Raw genomic sequence first — 20,181 nt, 5'->3', positions numbered from 1 at the left:
AGAGGGGCATCAAGAGCCCTGGAGCCAATTGTGCATGTTTTCACTGGGCTGGTCTTCTGGGTCATTGGGCGATTCACCGAGAGCTTTTCCAGGTGAACAGCCAGCAGTGAGTGACTCTTCATGGGAAAACATATACTGTCCCCCAGCCAGCGTTTCACCGCTGATAGCACCATGTCAGCCACTGTATACCGCGCACACACAAGAACAGACCCACACACACACACACAATGTCAGCCTCCTAATGAAACCCATGCACATCTCATACAAATGCATGCCTGTCACAGTTGCGTGCGCACTTACATGATAATGATCTGCACATGAAAACCACACGCTCGCTTATAATGAAAAAGTCCTTTTAGCAAGCTATAATATTTAACATAATTTATAGAAAGACTGTGAATAATGTGCAGCGCATACACACATGCGGTACGCACAAATCCATCGACACGCACACCTCTGCACCCGTCCACGTCTACACTTCCACTCATCGTTTTTATAACGTCACCCGTCTTGGGGTTATTGGAAGCTGCCGTCTGCTCTTTCTTTCTCCCTTTCTTTCCTTTTCTGTCCTCTCTCTGGCTAATAAAATCTCCAGCGCTCTGATATACAGCCAAGCCTCCTGGACGTTTTTATGGGCTCCTTGGTCCCCTGCTTCTTCCTCCTCCTCAGTCCTTCCCCAAAAAAACTAACAATGCAACACCCTTGCACTCAAACATCCTTGAAAGCGTAATTTCTCTCTCTCACGACTCTTTTTTTTTTCTAATTGGGGTATTTCGTGTCCAGCAATTTTATTTGGTTTGCTTTGGAAAGCAACATGACTGAATGGTTTTCCTTTTGAAGGCTATGAGAGACCTGACCGCAGATACCAGTCCAGTTACCAGCATGTGGTTTTTCAGTTTCATGCCCTGACATTCCATGTGTGCAGCATGGTCAGCTTTTCATGTCCCATCACTGAAAAAAATGACCTTCATGCTATTCCCTGCAATTTCAGTCCATCATTTTGGATTTTTTCTGAACTTAGTGTCCTTCTCATAGTTTTGAAATTGAAATAAGTGGATCCAAAATTCTACAGTTCACAGAACCCAGTGACATCCAGTCAAGCACGGTAGAGCCTTCGTAATGATCAACGGTTTCTCTTTCTTTCTTGTCTCGGCTCCAGTAACAGTGGTTACCATGAGCACGATGCTTTACATTTTCTAAAAGATTCTTGTCATTGTTTTTGCCCTTGAGCACTTTCATCTGTTTCTGAAAGTTCATTTAATTTTGATTATCTTCTTTGTTCCCCTCGGCTCTCAGCTCACGGAAAACGTATTTGACGATCACAGAGAAGCAAAGTCGAGATGGCAAAATAAATATTTCAGGATCACAAGAAAACAATCTATGTGAAATAATTACATGCATGTGCTCTCGAGTCTTTGAAGCGTTGCATATCTGTATTAACTTATCTACAACTTTCATGGTCGATTGAAAATGTTGCAGCAAGTCATTTTCAACATCAAATTACAAATATATTCAGGATTTTTTTTTACTCAGATGCACATTAGATGGTAGAATTTGGAGAGGAGGTTCTGGCTTCAAATAAATATAGTGAAATTCAGGGAAAATCTGTTTCCAGCACTGCGGGCCACCTCTTTGACCCAAATCTGCGTGTGAAGAAAAGCCAATGTGAAAAAGATGCTTGACGGCTGAACAAAACAATGGCTGCTCTTAGCGTCAGTCACGAGGAGATCTGAGATTTTGGTCAATCGGCCAAGAAATCAATTTTAACTGTCACAATCATAAATGTAACACCTCATCACTGGCAACCCCACCTACGAATGGTCAGCAGAGGTCATCTCTACAATGTGTGGTCTTAGTCGTCACGCTGGCAGCCAAGGCCTATTCACATTCATCCAACCATGACCCGCTTCCACCACGCTCTGTCTTTTCTCAAGACTCCAGAAAACATGTCAGACTGAACACTTTTTGCTCCTCTGGTATGTTTCACTTGCCTCCCAGCACTGGCTGTTGCAGGGATTTGATGTGTGATTTGTCAAAAGTTGTATTTTAGCGCACAAAAACCAAACCAAGCTCAACATTGTTCAGCCTGCTCCAGTTTTCCTTGGAGTCCCTGGCCCTGTCAGTGGACCTACAGTATATCAACACGATGGCAACTGTGAGCAAACTCACCGCCGAGTTACAAAGCAACATGAGAATCTTAATTTAAAAAGCAGATACAGCTTCAATAGATGTGTAATTATGTGAAAACCTTTGCCTGCCTCCATGTGCCGAAACAAGAGCATGTGATTTATGGTGATGCTGTTGAGTATGTTTATTAGTGTTTTCACACGACATAACAGTTTAGCGTTTTGACACACTAACTTTCCATTACAGCTAGCGACTCCAAACACATTAGTTTCAGTAAGATTTTAACTATTGGTTCTCTTTGCTTTTGCAGATTGTGAGTCCTATTGTAAACCGGTGAAGGGCAACTTGAAGATCAACATGAAGAAATATTGCAAAAAAGATTATGGTGAGAGAGTAGAATTGATTATCATGGCATAATTAATAAATGAAAAGTGTTGGGAGTATTAACCTGAGCGTATTTCTGTCTTCTCAGCGGTCCAAGTGAACGTCCTGGACATGGAGACGGTGGGTGACTGGGCCAAGTTCTCGGTTAGCGTGGTATCGGTGTACAAGAGCCGCGGCGAACCCTTGAAGCGAGGCGACAACATCCTGTGGGTACACATGAAGGACCTTGCCTGCAAATGTCCCAAGATCCAGATGAGCAAGCGGTTCCTGGTGATGGGCGGCAGCGAAGGCGGGACGGGAACGGGGACAGGACCAGGAGTTGGGCCCGGAGGTGGAGCCGCCAGTCCAGGGGCGGAGCGCATAGGCTTGGTGGCTGATAAGAACAGCCTGGTTATCCAGTGGAGGGACGTTTGGACAAGACGTCTGAGGAAGTTCCAGCGCAAGGAGAAGAAGGGGAAGTGCAGCAAAGCATGATGGGGAAGCAGCATCCATCCCTACCTCTCCCTCCATCGCACACCTTCATGAACCTTGACTGTTCTCCTCCCCCTGAAACCTTTTCTCCTCGTCCATCGTGGGAACACTGCACATTACAAAGACTGCATGTACCCTACCTGTTTTCAGGACCACGTTTTGTGTATATTGTATAATTATTTTCCATTTTATTTTTTGAGTTTTGTCTTTGTAATGCCACTTGTCTTGTTGTCCGATTGGTTTGCCTTAAAAAGGGACCATTAAAAAGGGTTTGAATTGTAGACAAAAGCAGGCACCATTCCCTCACTCGACGACAGCGGAAATGTCCACTCGTCCCCCCCAAACTACAAAACTCCAACCTCCAGCGTCCTTCTGTCAAGACTATCTCCTGTCACTTTGTTGTTTCAGTCCTCCCACATCAGACTACCAGCGCTCACACCTTCTCTGGGGATTTTATTCCACAGCATTTGTCACTTCAGAGACTGAACTGATTTCAGCATCAAGACAAGCTGCACACCTTCAGCTTGGCCACTTCAGGTTTCATTGTTGAAACAAACACACAAGCTGGACCACCTGACAAACCTTTTCAACATTAGCTGTTCAAATGTTCATAGAAAACGGGCCTACTTGCTCCAGGTCTTTGCAGTAACTTCACTGGACTGTACGAATAAAACTCTTGTCCTGTGAGGAACCAAGGGCTCCCTTTGCAGGGACGTTTTCCACAGCAAACCTCCGTCGCACCACCTCTGCTGCTGCCCTCCGAACAAACTGCTCATGTAGGCTCTTCTATCTACAAGTATGTGATGCCACTGCTCATAATAGAGTTTGTATTCTCCGCATGGCTACTTGTTATCTCATCCATTCGTATCCCAACCGTATCCTTATTTCAGATATATCCTGTTGTTTCATTCTAAGCAGAACAAATCCTGTTGGCATGTGTGAGTCACATTCCAGGCCTCCGGGGCTGCGCCTCTTCACCACCAGTCTGTCTCATGAGTGGTTTATAAAGTCATGCATCACCATCATGACTCATTGCATGTCACTTTTCATGGAAGAAAGATGAAGCGGTGTGGACATATGGCTGGAATTTCAGAACAATATTAACATTTCCGAGGAGAATTTTTTTGCTTTATGGACAGTGTCTTTTGCTGGGTACTGGTTCTTCCAGATGTTGCTGTGTGGCCAATGTCGCTTTTTTTTTTTTTTTCTTTTTTTTAAAATGTCTGAACATTTGTGTCTGAAGACCGGCAGACTTTTGTTTGCCAAAATAAGAGATTGAAACAAGAGTTCCTTTTCATGCAGTAAAACGAAAAGAAAAAAAAACAAGCCGGATAAACAACATAGCTGTGTTTTTCTCTAGTATATTATGACAAAATGAATGAGGCTGGAAAGTTTTTAGTGCTCACTGATTGTATTATGACATGAGAGGATCATATTTCATTCCTCGTGTGCTTTGTTATGTTTGCATGTTTGTGGTTTTTGCTGGTCCATCAAAACCTTACAGTGAGCAAAGAAAGAACTAAACCAATATGAGCATCAAGATCCAAAGGAAAACTTCCCATGTCATCTTCCACCACTTGCCCACCCCAATGCATAACCCTGTCATCTTTTGCCAAATAAGCATAGTCAGTTTTTAAATTCAATTAAGAGACTATGAAAGTCAGAACCACAGAGAGACTCGTCTGGTTGCTCTCAAGCTTTTTATCTGCCTTTTGCTGTTATTTCACTTTGTAAAGGACATCACAATTTATTTAAATAGAGTACAAGATAAACACATAGTTTTTGAGAGGCACATTAGGCCAGAGGAGCAGTGAGTGTGCCTACAGGCATCTCATGCTAGCTCGTGGTTATGCTCCTTTGGCTGCGGCGGTATGTTTGGTTTGTCATTCCTCCAAAAGTGTCTCTCCTCTGCTCTCGTCTCCGTGTCAGCCACCACCCTCCCCGAACTCGCTTTTTTCACCCATTTTGCATGTTGTGTATTTAGTGTCTTAGATAAGTAGCAGCACAGTGAAGAGGCCGCGGGGTTCCTCTGTGCTGTATAGTACTGCACTGTAGTTCTTATTTTCTCCTGAGAATGTAAGTCGAACTGCGAAGAACGCGCTCACGCAGGTGTACGTCCTGACTGTGAGCGCTCATGGAATAATGTTATCAGAATTAAGAATGTGGATGGCACGATGGTAGACTTTTAAACTAGATGTTTGTGACTCTTCATGCTTATGTCTGTCTCATAATATTTTGTTATTTTCCAATCCAAAAAAAACAACTCGTAACCAAAATGAGATCTGGTGTGTGACAAAAAAAAAAAAAAGGCAAAGACGACAAGCATCGAAGTTTAACATCCCCACTGATGGAATTTCACAAAAATGCAGAACCAAACAGTCGATTATTTGTGTGTTGGCTGTCAGACAGGTGGTGTTACAGTAGCACCAGTCTCTTCACCCTTTGGTATGTGAGTGCTGCGTGACACGTTAAGATGGATGGTCAAATTACGTGACGCCTGTCTGGCGATCTGCACACTTGTGGAGGAGCTGCAGCGTCCTTAACTTTCTCTCAATTAGAAAGAACCCCGAAAGTCTCTCTACTGACTCTCCGTTTTCTTAAGTGCCCACCCTGAATGTTGGATTTAAGATAAGAGGTTAGAATCCGCCAAATTCAGTTTGAGGGGGGTGGAAGTGCAGCTCTCGTGAAAGCTGTTTAGCGAGCCTCATAAGGAGCGCCGTCCTGTTGTTTTACATTAACAAGCCCAGCAGCTTGGCAGTGGAACTGAGGCCATATAACTGCTTTACTTTGTTCCCCCCCGACTCACCGCATTTATAGCATTCGCAGGTGTATGCGTGTGAGTCTGTGTGTTTAATTAATAGGAAACAAGTGATATGCACATGAACTGAGGGGTGAGAAAGCGCTATTCGGGGCGGCGGGTGGAACAAAGTTTGTCAGTTTTACAGCTGTTTGTGTAGAGGAGTCAGAGCAGTCTACGAGGGATAATCATTCTCCTGGTCGAGCTCCCTTTTTTTCCCACTTTCATCCACACATTTTGGCTTGTTTGATAAGTCTTGATGCATTTTTAATGTTGTAAATATGTATTGAACTGCCGCTGCCAGTTATGTTTTGTAAAGCGTCACCCGGCCCAGGACGGACTCACATGTATGGATGTACAAAACCAGATGATTATGGATGTTATATGGATGTAGAAAACCAGGAACATATGCTTTTGTGATCACGACCAGAAGATGTGGTTCAGATATTACACAGAATGTATTCCTTTTTTTTGGGGGTTTTGTTTTATGTTGTTTCCAGACAACAACCGGCCAATTGTAAATGATTTTGAGGTGAAGCGAGTAAAAAATGTGACTGATTGGACCCTCTGCTTTTCCCATAGAGGCACAGATGGAAACTGACACAACAGCCCACCACGTTCTGTTACATTAAAGTCTTGGGAATAATGGTTCACTCACCACCCAAAAGAAAAAAAAAAAGTCCCGCTACCTTTCTTGGGGAACAAAGGGATTCTCCCCTCAGTCCTGTCCTGCTTTTCACTTCTGTTATATCAAAGTCTTCCTTGTACATTTTCCTCCAAGGCAATGAACCACTGACTTTTTAATCTAAATGGTAAAAAAAAATAAATTATTAGTTAATGAACTGTGTGTTGTGTTGATCATCTTTCTCTTTAATAGCTGCCATTAGCCCGAGCTGTGGAAATGATACCAAATTGATATGTGTGTGTTTCCCATTGGAAAGTATGCTCACATAGAGTGGGCACAGCTCTGGTATGTTTCCACTCACAGGGGCTGGACGGGGACTCGGAGGGGAGAGTATTGGGTAGATCGGCTCCCCTCCTCTAAGAACACAGCAAGAGCTAAAGCTTTGTAAATAAACAATGAGGCACACACACACACACACACACACACACACACACACACACACACACACACACACACACACACACACACACACACACACACACACACACACACACACACACACACACACACACACACACTTTAATGTGTACCTCACCTTGGAGGAAACCCAACTCCCAAGTCAGGCCCGAAGCAGGAAACTCCGTACTCTCTTTCTCTTTTTTTTCCTCCCCCCTCTTCGCCTCGCTCTCACCTACGGTCTCCTCTTTCCTCATCTCCCCACCCTCTAACCAAACAGGCCAGCTCCATCCATTCTCCTGAAGGTAAATTACAGGAAAGCAACCATTTATCATCACTCTCCCCAGGCATCTCCATCAAGGCTCTGAGAATAGAGTTTTGCTCAAACACACACACACACACTGACATGTGTCTCTGCATCAGTCACATCCTTCCTGGACATCCTGGCCTCCCCATCACTTTACCATTTGTGAACAGTTCCCATTACCCCCAAACACTTTAAACTGCCTGCAACCAAATGGACATCGAAAATCCAGATTTATGGTCCTGTGAGGTTCAAAAACAGTCTTGGTCCACCGTGCAAAATGTATTGATTTCACAATAAAGACTGTAAAACTGGAAGATGCTTACATATACAATATATTTTTTGGCTCATTCTTTTCTATTGGCATGCATTCATGGTACGTCGCATGTAAAAGAGCAATAAAGTCCACATGAGGTGGTTAGAAGGGTGGTGGCGGCATGAACAGAGATCTTCTAAAGAAAAAAACTGCCACTAAAAGAATTCAGAATACAAATCTGGGATAATTCAGTTGATTGAAACATGCCCTGCTCCTCTCCCCAAACAATCCAGTCATCTGCTTTGTAACAGCCAAACCAGGAAACATTCAACCAGTCATGTTGTTAAACTGACTCAAGTCCAGTGTTCTGAATCTGGGGAAGTACAACATGGACAGAAAAAAAACAAATGCTTTTTAAACCTTATTTTGAGGCTAATTTTGGGGGGATTTTGATCAGATATGACTATATATATTGAGTTTTTATGTCTTGTTAACCATTACGACTACAGTTATGAGTCTTTCCTTATTAATTTAAGTACAAACCTGTTTTTTAGGATAATGTTATTTTTTATACCAACAAATCAAAGATAAGATGGTTTTACCTTAGTTGACATGTTTCAACTGCAACTGCAGTCTTCTTCTGAGTGTCATCTGACGTGTGCTGACGTGTCCTTTTTATCATGTGACCTATCTGACAGATCTGTCAGAATCTGTCAGATAGGTCACGCCCCCCACCGTCCGGTGGTCTCTGGAGGATGGAGTCCCAGGTATTAGAGGGTGTAGCTCCTCGTCCCGGTTCATGGAGCAGCTCGCCCGCTTCCTGATCTCGATGGCCTCCTTGATCCATCGTTTATGCTTGTTAGTCTCCGATGTTACAATCTTCCCCCTGTCCCAGTCCATGATATGATTATTTCTTTTGCAGTGATCCGTGATGGCTGATTTTTTGTTTTCTTGTTCGGCTTTTTCTTTTTGTGTTCTTGAGTCATCCGCTTGTTTCCTTTTCGCATTCTGTCTGGTGTTCTTTTTGTCTTGTGCTGAATGATCTGCCTGTTTCTCCAATGTATGTTTTCTCACAAGATTTGCACGTATTTACAGTCAAAACAAGGTTTTGCAATGGGAGATCCACTATCTGCAATAATGAGCAATTTTTTCAGGGAGGACCTAGAAACGAAAGCCATCCACACAACACCCACACACTACAGACCCACACTCTGGAAACGATATGTTGATGACATCCTGGAAATAATACAATCTGGACACACACAAGAACTTACCGATCATCTGAACAACATGGACGACACAGGAAATATACAATTCAGGCATGAAGAAGAAATAAACCGGACCATTTCATTTTTGGACTTAAACATACACCACAGAGAAGATGGCAGCATTAAGATCACAGTATACAGGAAACCTACACATACAGACCAGTACCTCCTCTGGACATCAGAACATCCCACAGTTTACAAACTATCAGCAGTTAGAACACTTTATGAACGGACCAGCATCATAACAGACGATAAAAACAAACAGGAGGAGGAAAAACACATCAAGAACGCACTCATACTCTGCCAATACCCGACATGGGCCATCAACAAAGGAAAACAACAAGCTAAAAACAAAGTAAATAAACAAAAGGAAACACAAACAAAATGCACACAACAACCGGCCAATAAAAACAAAGACATAATCACCATCCCATATATCCATGGGATAACAGAACCCATACAGCGCATAATGAAAAAACACAACATCAATACAGCAGTAAAACCACATACAAAACTCCGACAGCTATTAGTCCATCCCAAAGACAAAATAGAACCGGACAATAAATGCAACATCATATACGAGATTCCGTGCAAATCTTGCGAGAAAACATACATTGGAGAAACAGGCAGATCATTCAGCACAAGACGAAAAGAACACCAGACAGAATGCGAAAAGGAAACAATCGGATGACTCACAAGAACACAAAAAGAAAAAGCCAAACAAGAAAATAAAAAAAATCAGCCATCACGGATCACTGCAAAAGAAATAATCATATCATGGACTGTGACAAGGGGAGGATTTTAACATCAGAGACCAACAAGCATAAACGATGGATCAAGGAGGCCATCGAGATCAGGAAGCAGGCGAGCTGCTCCATGAACCGGGACGAGGGGGACTACACCCTCTAATACCTGGGACTCCATCCTCCAGAGAGCACCGGACGGTGGGGGGCGTGGCCTATCTGACAGATTCTGACAGATCTGTCAGATAGGTCACATGATAAAAAGAACACGTCAGCACACGTCAGATGACGCTCTGAAGAAGACTGCAGTTGCAGTTGAAACATGTCAACTAAGGTAAAACCATCTTATCTTTGATTTGTTGGTATAAAAAATAACATTATCTTATGATAATTAACAACAAAATGAACATCATCCAAAAAAAAAACTACTGTTTTTTTTCCTAAAATAACTTCCCAGTGGCGATACTAACATAGCAGCTGACTTGCCTATGAAGGCTTTAACATTAATCACAGCTTCAACCCAAGAGATTGGAGCTTCAATCCTGTGTGACATCATTCTTTATTTGTATTATTTTTATACTTGGCTGCATTTTCAGCTCCTGTTTACTTTAATTTTCAGTCGCTGCTGTTTTGTTTATGCCATGCATCTACTTGGTTAGGTTTAGAAAAGGATCATAGTTTGGTTGGCTGAAATACACCTATTTGAACACTAAACGCAAAGCTCTGGTTGTTTTTTTAGGTTGCTACGGTGATGAGTCCCTGTGCAAGAATAGCCCCTATAAATCATTTCCCAATTTTACAGCCTTTTTGGTGAAAATGATACGTTTTGCATTTTGGCTACATAGCTTTTACACATCTTGAAGGGAAACTGTGCTGAGGGTAAAAAACTGACTGAAACCTTCTAGTAGCTGGATTATCAGCATCTCTTCTGCTTTTCCTACCAATACTCTTGTCACACAATTGAGATATTAGACTAAATATGGTGACAAACAATTCCTTTTCCCCACAGTCAGTTCTCAGACTTGGGAAACCTTCAGAAAAATATTAAAGCTTTTTCTTCCTGTTTCTCCATGTCTCAGCCTACAGAGGTACTGACCTGAAATCCTGATAAAGGTCTGCACAGTGTATCCTGAAAGTCTTTTAAGCCAACAGGCCACATTTACATCCCTTAACAGGCCTCTTCTACACTATACGTTCCAATATGGCAGCTTACCCAGTGTTTCAGTTGTCTCTACAAATCGCAGTGCCAACTAGTACTTTTTAAAACTGCCCTTTTCCTTATTATTACCAACATCATGCAACACATGACTGTTTTTCTTCTATCCTTGCCAATAAACATTGTTCTCTTCCTGGTCCACTTTAATAAATGCATTCATTATACAGATCTTTGAATAAAGAGCTGAGGGGCTCTCCGAGGCTTCAATATCAATCATTGCTGTGATGAAAAGTTTTGCAACGTGTTTGTAGAATAAACAGAGAGTTGCTGGGTTTTGGAGAGAGGTGCTGCTCAGAGAGAAAGACCAGCACAAGATCAGGCCAAATACTGTCCATTCTTCCCCCCGTCGATCCTACCGACACACACACATCCACAGCAACACACACACACACACACACACCCAGCGGCAGACGAGAGGGGCTTACCAATCGTGCTTTCATAAGCTGCCAAAGCGGCTTCATTGGCTTTAAATGGAGCCTCATTACCACTGTGCTTCAAAGCTCAACAACGGCATTTTCCAGCATGGGGTCTCTCTATGTGTGCGTAGGTCTGTTTCCTAAATCTTCTCCTTTCCCTTCTTTTACTTTTCGCCACATTCACGACTTTCCATTCTAATGATCTCTGTGACTTATTTCCCATTTTTATTCCTTCTCTCCCCCCTCCTCTCTGTGTCTTTTCCCCTCACAGAGAGTGTATCTGTGAACACTCATGTATGCTTGTCTGTGAGGCAGTAAGTGTGTGTGGGTCACCAAGTACTAACCCCCCTGAAAACCGCAAAAAATGTGGCGAGAAATCTGTGTGGACCAAGATCATAAATATTCAGTGGTGAAGGTCTGATCTCTTTTTCTCTCTCTCTGCAGCATGTCTTTTTTTTTTCTGAGTGAAACCAGCTGTCGTCTGAAGAGACACCACTCCCTCTGGAACTGACAACATGCGTGACAATGACCACACCTCCACTCGCACATCTGTCATCCTTCAATCTCTTCATCTTTCCATCTTTCCATTTACTTTGAAAATAAAAGCACATTTCATCCATTCCAAAAGGAAATGTCTTCTCCTCACTTTCTAACCCATCCGATCTTTTACCGCACAAATGAGCTAAAATCACATCCATGCTACTTGCGGACAATTTTCCAGACACAAACAGACAGTGTCGAGGATTGTAGGGGGCTGCTCTTGCACAAAACTGGGATTCGGTGTACTCTTTTTTGTCTTTTTTATTGGAGAAACAAACTTTATTGGGCTAGTGAGTGATTGAAAATGAGTGAGGAATAGGGGGTAATTTAAAACCAGTGTGGTCCCTGATAGGAGCATTGTGCAGCACAAGCTTGCTCCTAATCCGCCCCTCAGCTTTCTGTTTGATTGGGTACTGTTGAAAATGGGGATGAGTCTGCCTCTTCAAAGCCTGTAACATAAGAGGAATGTGTGTGTGTGTGTGTGTGTGTGTGTGTGTGTGTGTGTGTGTGTGTGTGTGTGTGTGTGTGTGTGTGTGTGCGTATGTGTGTGTGCTGCCCGTGTATTAAGGTGATCACAAAAAGCGGATTGTGTGCAGATGGACAAATAGAAATTACACTGGTAAGTTTTGCATAAGCCCTTTGTGAGTTGTCTCACTTATTAAAGCACATTTTAGTAGCATTGTTTAAAGATTTAAAAACCTGGCTGCAGGACTGAGGAGTTAATTTTTTCTTCAGTGTGGACACAAGCATATTTAATCATGTATGAAAAGAACGGTCACTGTGTTGAAGTGTTTTGCTTGGCTCACAATGCTTCATCTGATTGTGGTGGGATACTTCAGGATCAAGCCCGGGGGCAGGCGTTTTGGTTCTGGATAAAGATTGGATACAGAAATCAGAGAGCATCTTTTCTATAGTGCTGATAAAGTCTGAAAGGATTATTCTCCTCACACTCTCTAAAAGACAGTTTAGTTGGACAAGATAACAGAGAAGACAGAAATAGTGGATTTGTCCTGATCTCACTGTGAGATCCAGGTCAAATGAATGAATCACCTTTGCAGGACGTATGCTCAATCAAACCTGTTTAAGTGCAACATTTCATAGGACCAATATATTCTGAATTAATAGAATTCAGAGAGCATTACTCATTCATATTTTAGAAGCGATGAAAGACCGATTGGTGAAAATGTGCCATTTGAAGAGTATCCATACTGAATTGGCTTTGAGTTGCATCAGTCATCTCAGCCAAACATTTCATGAAATATGCATAATTCAGTGGTGAACTAGGGGGCAAGCTCCATTTAAAACAAATCTGACTCATTTTTTGGAATTCATATAAGCAATTACTTTATAAATGAAAAGGAGTAAACATTGTTGCTGAGTCCTCCAGAGCCACAGAGGAATATTCTTGACTAAATATCTTTAATCCCAAAGCCCACCGGCGTGTTTGAAAGGCATGCTATCCTTTTAAAAACTGCCAGCATTACGGCATTTATCAGAATCTTAAAAGCAGAAATATTGGTCACATTTTCATCTTTCTGTCTGCAGGGGAACTGCTCATCTGTGACATGTCATCCCATTTGGAAATTAAGCCAACTCTGAGCTTAAAATTGGGATATTTCATCAAAATCACTTGATTTGACATGGCCTTTTCTAAAATTTGCCAAAATAAAGCATTTTTTGGCTTTATTTGATAGGCAGACAGGAAAGCTGGGAGAAGACATGCAGTAAAGGGCCGTGAGCTAGAATCAAACCCAGTCTGCTGCGTTCATGAGTCGCTCGCTCAACCAATTGAGCTATCTGGGCGCCCAAAATAAAGCATTTTTACTAAATATGTTTTGCAAAAAACTAAAAAATTCTGTGTTCCTTAGTGCAGTTGTGGCAAATGGTCACATGACAACAATTCAGAGATTTTTTAGCTGAACTGCAGGCTGTGTATAGACAAAGCAGATAGAAAGTAAATATGGAAACAGGTTAAAAATGTAGTTGTAAAATACCTTCTTTCCTGTATTGGTAACACTGTATGACTTTGTTTAATGTGGATTCCATTTTTTGTTGTTTCTGTCAAATGAACAATCAAAGAAAATCTACTTTTTCATGATTTATGGCATAACCGGGTCATACTGGACAGGAGGCAGTTGTCTCTACTTCTAACCTTGGTTATGCCGTTTCCATGGAGGTGCAGGTCTTTATGCTGAAGTAAAAAGTGAGCCACAGTGAGTGAAAATGTAACAAGAGCCAAAACAGCCAGAAACTGTTCGTGGTTCAGAAACAAACACAAATCTGGTTTCAGACAAAACTAAATCCCAGATAGATTCAATAGATTTCCCAAACAAAAACAGTTGTTCTTTTTGGAGCTTGAAAGTTGTCAACGTTTGTCTCTACACCTTTCCAAGCTCCAAAGTTCTAAGTTTCTCGCTCATAAAGATCTGGATTTAGTATGAATGCTCCTCTTTCCTCCAGGCTCAGGCCCTCTCTCAGCTGTACTGTAACACACTGCGTTAGGCTGAGCCCATCCACTTCAGGCCCCATCTGTTGGCATTTAGCACCAGCTTCCCCGCCTCTGCACTGATCTCCGGTCTACATTAACTGCCCTAATTTGTCTGCCAAAGCCCACTCTGATTGCTACCATGTGATGTTATGTGAAAGGTGAGGGATGCCTACTTATCTGTGAGGACAGACAGAGAGACACAGCCGGGGGAAGGGGTCAAAACAAGAGAGGGCAAGCAGGGTTAGAGGAGGGGAGAAAAAAAAGGTCGAGAGAGGAAAGGAAAGTGATCAGGGAATGACATGAAGAATACCACATGACAAGATGGGAATGAGATGGGGAAATGGGCAGCGGTTACGGTTGCCCATAAACCGTGCAAGAAGCTGACCTGTGTGGTTTTTGGTGGTTTCAGGGACTTTCCCTCCAGAGATAACCAAGACAGTGATGTGTCTGGACAGATGACGTCTGGCTGCACAGTCCACCAGGAGGTTTGCTGTCACGCTCCAGCGTCTACAGACCAACACAACCACCCATGGAAACAGACATCCCCTCCTTTTCTGGAAGTTTCTAAATCCATTTTCTATTCCCAAACTCCATACCGGTGGGAAATGTGCAAATTTATGCTTGTGACAGTTGGACGAGTGGAGAAGCGGTGCGAGAACAGCTTCAGGGCTCATCCTCTCATAATGTCATGGCTGGCGAACGAACACGATTGAATTAGGAGGAACAATAACCTTTGTTTCGGATGAAGATTTCACATAGTATCATGTGCTAAAGGTTGACGGAAAAGTGTATATACAGGTTTCAAATGATCATACTTGAAGACGGGGTAAAAAGTCTGCTGCTATAGAGAAAGCCTGTGGCCACCAATTGAAGCCTAAATCAACAGAAAATATGAGTTTAGGAATATCAAAAAATAAAAATCTTTCATTGTTCTCTAGCAACAAAAAACAAACATTAAATGTATTTTGGTAAAGCTCTCAGAATCTCATCTTTCCAACCTCCTGTGCTTTGACTCATGTTTAAATAACTGCAAAACAAAGCATTAAAACTCAAGTTTGTCACTTTACAGTACCACAAGAAATTAAAAAAAGTTCATACTTTCTTTTTAAAGTTGGGCCCTGACCAGCATTATTTCCCCATGATACAGTGAGCAGATGGATCAGTATGCCAGTTACTTGTCTTCTGTTGCACAGTAACAAAAGTAGGCACACAAAAATGCAATGACATATTTTCCAAGATGAACAGTGTCCTGGGTGCTACGTGTCTAACAGTGATATCATTTCATAAACCCGAAAGAAGCCTTCATGCTTTTATTGAGACATAACTGGACAATAAAAAAATACTAATTCCACTTCTATCCATGCAGCTATTACAGCTAAGCCAGTTACATTCTTTGTCCCAGCTGTGTTGCCTGTTTTGGTTTATTGTGCATATGGACACAATTTTTATGCTGCTCTTTCTGAGAGCACGTAGCTGTGAATGTGCTTCTGGCTGGCCCCGGCTGTTATACTGTTGTGTCCGATGGGCTAGGTGATTTTTTTACTGTACGCTTTGTGGCCTGTGTATCTGTGCATATGGTTTAACTTTAATACTGCTGCGGTCGTGTGTGGTATCATTAACACACTGTGACAGTTATTTTAGAGTGTCAGGCTGGTGCCATGTCCTCTATTAGGTATTGTGCTTATATTTTCAGTGTGCTGTTGATGCATCTATGACATTATGGTAAAAAAAATTGCCAATTTGAGCGAAAGATAATGTGATTTGCTCTTTGCCCACCCACAATGCGTTGTGGTTGCGTTACTGATTCAGACGACAACAAATCATACAAATGGGTGTTTGGTCAGTTTCAAATCAAAGGTATTCATTGTCTTGCACTTATTTATATCAGAGGTCTCAAATGAGTGCACATCTAACCAAAAACAGTTATCAGGTCCAAGACCAAAAAACATCCAATTCAAAAAAGGTCTGCACACTTTCAGGCTCTAAATAAGTGAGTCAGTTCTCTTTTAAAACATTTTCTTCAAAGGCTACATTTTCACCCAAAAGATCTTCCTCGGGCAAGTCCTCAGACAACACTGTGTTTGAAGTGAATGCCTTAAAAGAGAATTAAATTACTTTTTTGGAACCTAAAAGTTTGCAGACCTTCATCTGACCTCTTGCACTTGATTTTGCATGTGAAGAAAATATTTGGGTAAGGAATGAGCAAAGACAAAGGCATGTCGACATTACTGCAGAAAAATAGCTTTCAGTGTGTCCTCTTCATTGCAGGGACCATGTGGGTGTGCCGAAAGTTCAAATTTGTTGAACTCTGACCTTTGACGAGAGTTGAGCAGACCTTTGTGGACGCATCGCTGACCACTGTTTGACCAGACAAAAAACTAATTAACCTACTTGTGATTCTAAGTTTCCAGACATGGACAGTAACAAGTTACTCTGAGAAACTAAATACATGCAAGCAGAAGAAGCTATCAGGTTTGTTGGAAGAACAAGAGATTTGCACTGTAACTAAGTTTCGCTGACAATGTTATGCTGATTTTTAGCAGGTATAAAATTTACTGTAATTCCATATGGTTTATGGGGTGTTAGTATGTCAAAATGTTCTAATTACAACTCTACAAAAAGGACAGCTGAAGCTAAGCAAGTATTTGCTCATAACATAAAGTAGAGCAAAGTAGACATCTGTTGCTATTGGCAATTACTGATAATTTTTAGGGCATTTTTTCTGTACAATCAGGAGAAAAACATTCTGAAGGTACATAGGCAACAATTTTAATATTACCACAACAACAAAAAACACAAATTAGAAATTAAATCAATAAATTTACACGCATAAACAAAAGTAAATAAGGATTAAGGGATGATTCATTTTGATATACATTCAATAAAAGAAGCAAATAAACCCTGGAGGTACAAAGAGGGGAAAAGCTGCCAAAACATGCTGAAGTTGAGATTCTTTGGCATTCACAAGAGCAGCCATGGCTCAGGTGCTAAAGTGAGCCTTCCACCCACTGCCAGGTTGGCCGTATGATCCCTTGCATGGAAACTCTGCCACCACTGGTGCACGTGTGAATGAGAAGCACTTTGGAAAGTGCTCTGTCGCATCCAGCCAAAGTCGAAAGGCGCTATATACAGTAAGCATGGACCATTTTGTGGCTGCCCTGTAGCAGATGTCATCACGTGCACCCCAACGTCAAGCTTGTCAGCCCTCTGAACAGGGCGCTGGGAACGTGTTGCTTAAGTAAAGGTGAATGGGGACACAGGATCGTGGGTGTTTTAAGACTACAGAACTCATCTCACGAGGGCAAATGCCAGTCCTTACTGGTTGCAGCCTCCCAGGGGTAGGTCTGTGGGGTGACAAGAGGTCCAGACGATCACAGGCTGAGCACACCTTGGGAGGCATGCATGTGATGGGGGGTGAAGAGGTTCTGTTATCATTCTATTATTGATCATTCCATAGAACAGTTTTCCCATTGCTATTAATGACGTGTTTTCTAAAGTTACTTGAACTCCTCCCCTAGAGCGAACATGAATGTTCCCACAAAAATTTTCCATTAGTTGTTGAGATACTGTACATCACTGGAAAGCACAAATCTCATTGTGGTGCCAGAGGAAAAGTCCAGGAATAATCAACAATCATTAAAAATATCTGCATATGTGTTTAGATTTTTTACTAGACAAGCAACAATCTGTTAGTGGCTCCACATAAAAAGTCATTGGGAGTCATTCTGATATCTTTATAAAATTTCATGAAAGTCCATCCAGCATTGTTCAAATATTTCAGTCCAAGCTGGTAGACTGACTGGGCAACTGAACTACAGAAAAAGAACTTGATAAATAAGTTAATCAATCTGCATTTGAGCGACTCACCCCCACTGTCATCAGCAGTTTCACAGGGTCATTAAAAAGAAGCTCCCACAGGCAGTAACCTGCTCTCAGCTCCCCTCCACACAACCTTTGGTCAAACACCTGGTGTGAACGCTCACCAGGACGTGGTTCTGCTCAGCTAAAGACAACTCTTAAACCATTATTCACAGACCAAGTCAAAGTCTGCTATGGATATTGGCACTTAAATATGTTGATATAATGTGAAAAAATAGTAAAAGAGCAAATTACTTGATCCGTGGTGCTTTGTCTATTGTTTTTTTGTCAGTCTTGACATTAATTCACTCACTGGACCAATAAAGCAATGCCCCTTACTGACTTTATACTAATAAAACCGGTGTCAAACTGGGTTGGCGCACCTTACAAACTGAGCAGTATTACAGAACTGGTCTCAGTATTTCTATTTAAAGATACATACTTCACTCCCAATAATCAATTATAGGAGATAGACTGGTGAGATTTTGCAAAAGGACATTTTGAAAGAAAATGCTTCCCAATGGAGTAGAAGGGCACCCTTCATCCCCCTCCCCAGTTCACCAGAGGAAGTTCTGGACAACCAGGCCCTTGTACTTGCCAGGGAAAGCAGGAATCAGGCTCTTGCTTCAACAACACAGGCACCTGTGAAAACATGGGCAGCACACCACGTATCAAACCAAATAAACTCACATTGGCGTAGAGTGTGGGCACACTCTGATGAAAGATGCCACTCGGCGGCCGCACCCACAGGCTAATAAAACACCTCACTAGTGTGATGGTAGAGCTCAGGACTAGATCTGGTTTTCATGGCATGGAGGCTTAATTTGTGTAATAGTGTCTGTATTCACATTCTGGTTGTGGCAGGTTGACCGTTAAACTATATGAAGTGTTCTGGACGGCAAAAGAGCGTACGGTGACATAAACTGTTGCAAAACACAGAAACAGTCATACAATGAATGCTTGATGCTGCAGTCATTTTTAATAAAAGCAAATTCCTGTGAGTGTATGTAACAGTTCAGTGGCTAGCAGGGCTGTGTAGGACCCAAAGCCTGACATGGTGCTGTAAAACCAGAGGAAACCACACTTCCTGTCCTCTACTCCTGTTTCTTGAGCGGTAATGGCTGAAGCTGCGCAGCGACCAGGGCAACACAAGCCGTGTGGTAGAACCCGGCCACAAAATAAGAAAAGCCGTCGCAATTTACTTTGGCACCCTGACCTCGGGCCGGTTTTACCAACTGCCAATTGCTCAGAAGCACACATGACATGCAAGAGAGGTCTCCAGACACAGGCAAGAAACCATCCTGGCACCATCCGTTCCTGTTTCCTTTTCCTCCTGTCAGGCGTAATGAAAGAGTCACGCTTGGCAGAATGTCGATGGGCTTTGGAGTGGTGCGGCATGTTGGTAAATCGTTACTTTCGAGAAGAAGCGGTACCTCATTTTGCAAAGACGGGGGACTGGAAAAACAATCCGTACCAGCGCTGAAGGCCAGAAACTCATAACTTCTGGCTCTATAACCACACCTACAACTTTTAAATATGGGAAACTTCAGCGCTGCATTCGGGAAGCTTGACTGCAATATATTACACAAATTATTTCCATCATAATGTTCAGTGAACCTGTTTAAATCACCTCTTACATAGAGTTAATGATTATGTTTACTTCGCGATTTTCGCTATGAAAATATTTTGATGATTTTACTGCATGGCACTACTAATGACTTTGTCTTGCGATATTTGGCTTGGAATGTGAAACCTTTAGGATTTGGCCTCAAAAAAAACAACTTGGAAAGGAGTTAAAGATGAAATATGTATGTTTGCTTTGAAGTTACTCACCAAAGAACCAGCGAGACCAGCACTTCACACTTGACAAAAAAAAAAAAAAGAAAAGATGAAATGCAGGTGTACAAACCTTACCACACAACACTGGGGCAACGATATTCTGAGATACGGTACTGTCAGGAAGCAGCAACAGAGAGGATCTTTGAGCAGTGCTCCACCTGAATGTGCACCTGTCCGAGGCATCCCAGAAACCAGAGATAGGGGCGGGGGCAGGGAAAACCCCACTGAAGGGATTGTCACAGAACCACATGTTCTACTTGGTGTTATTTAAGAATTTCAAGACTGAAGGACATCGTATTATAGGTCAAGTATTCTGCATATGTGCCAAAATATTGAAGTTTCTCTTGTGGCCTTGGACGCACTCTCACGTGACCTTTAGGTTCTGTTGATATT

General features: G+C 42.2%; 1 protein-coding gene across 2 annotated transcripts in view; it reads left to right on the top strand.

Moving 5' to 3' along the window:
* Positions 1-6,621, top strand: part of ntn2 (netrin 2) — a 45,851-nt gene extending 39,230 nt beyond the window's left edge. For both annotated transcript variants that reach the window (XM_023298378.3, XM_055004713.1), the window contains 2 exons: positions 2,438-2,512; positions 2,600-6,621. In XM_023298378.3, the coding sequence (XP_023154146.1) occupies positions 2,438-2,512; positions 2,600-2,985 (461 nt within the window). In that variant the 3' untranslated portion in view covers positions 2,986-6,621. The remainder of the gene's footprint in view (positions 1-2,437; positions 2,513-2,599) is intronic.
* Positions 6,622-20,181: the final 13,560 nt, after the last annotated feature.

This window comes from Amphiprion ocellaris, chromosome 18, assembly GCF_022539595.1.
Source record: "Amphiprion ocellaris isolate individual 3 ecotype Okinawa chromosome 18, ASM2253959v1, whole genome shotgun sequence".
In the NCBI taxonomy this organism is placed as follows: Eukaryota; Metazoa; Chordata; class Actinopteri; family Pomacentridae; genus Amphiprion; species Amphiprion ocellaris.
Note: the sequence above shows the minus strand (reverse complement) of the source record. Positions and strands in the feature narration are given on the sequence as shown.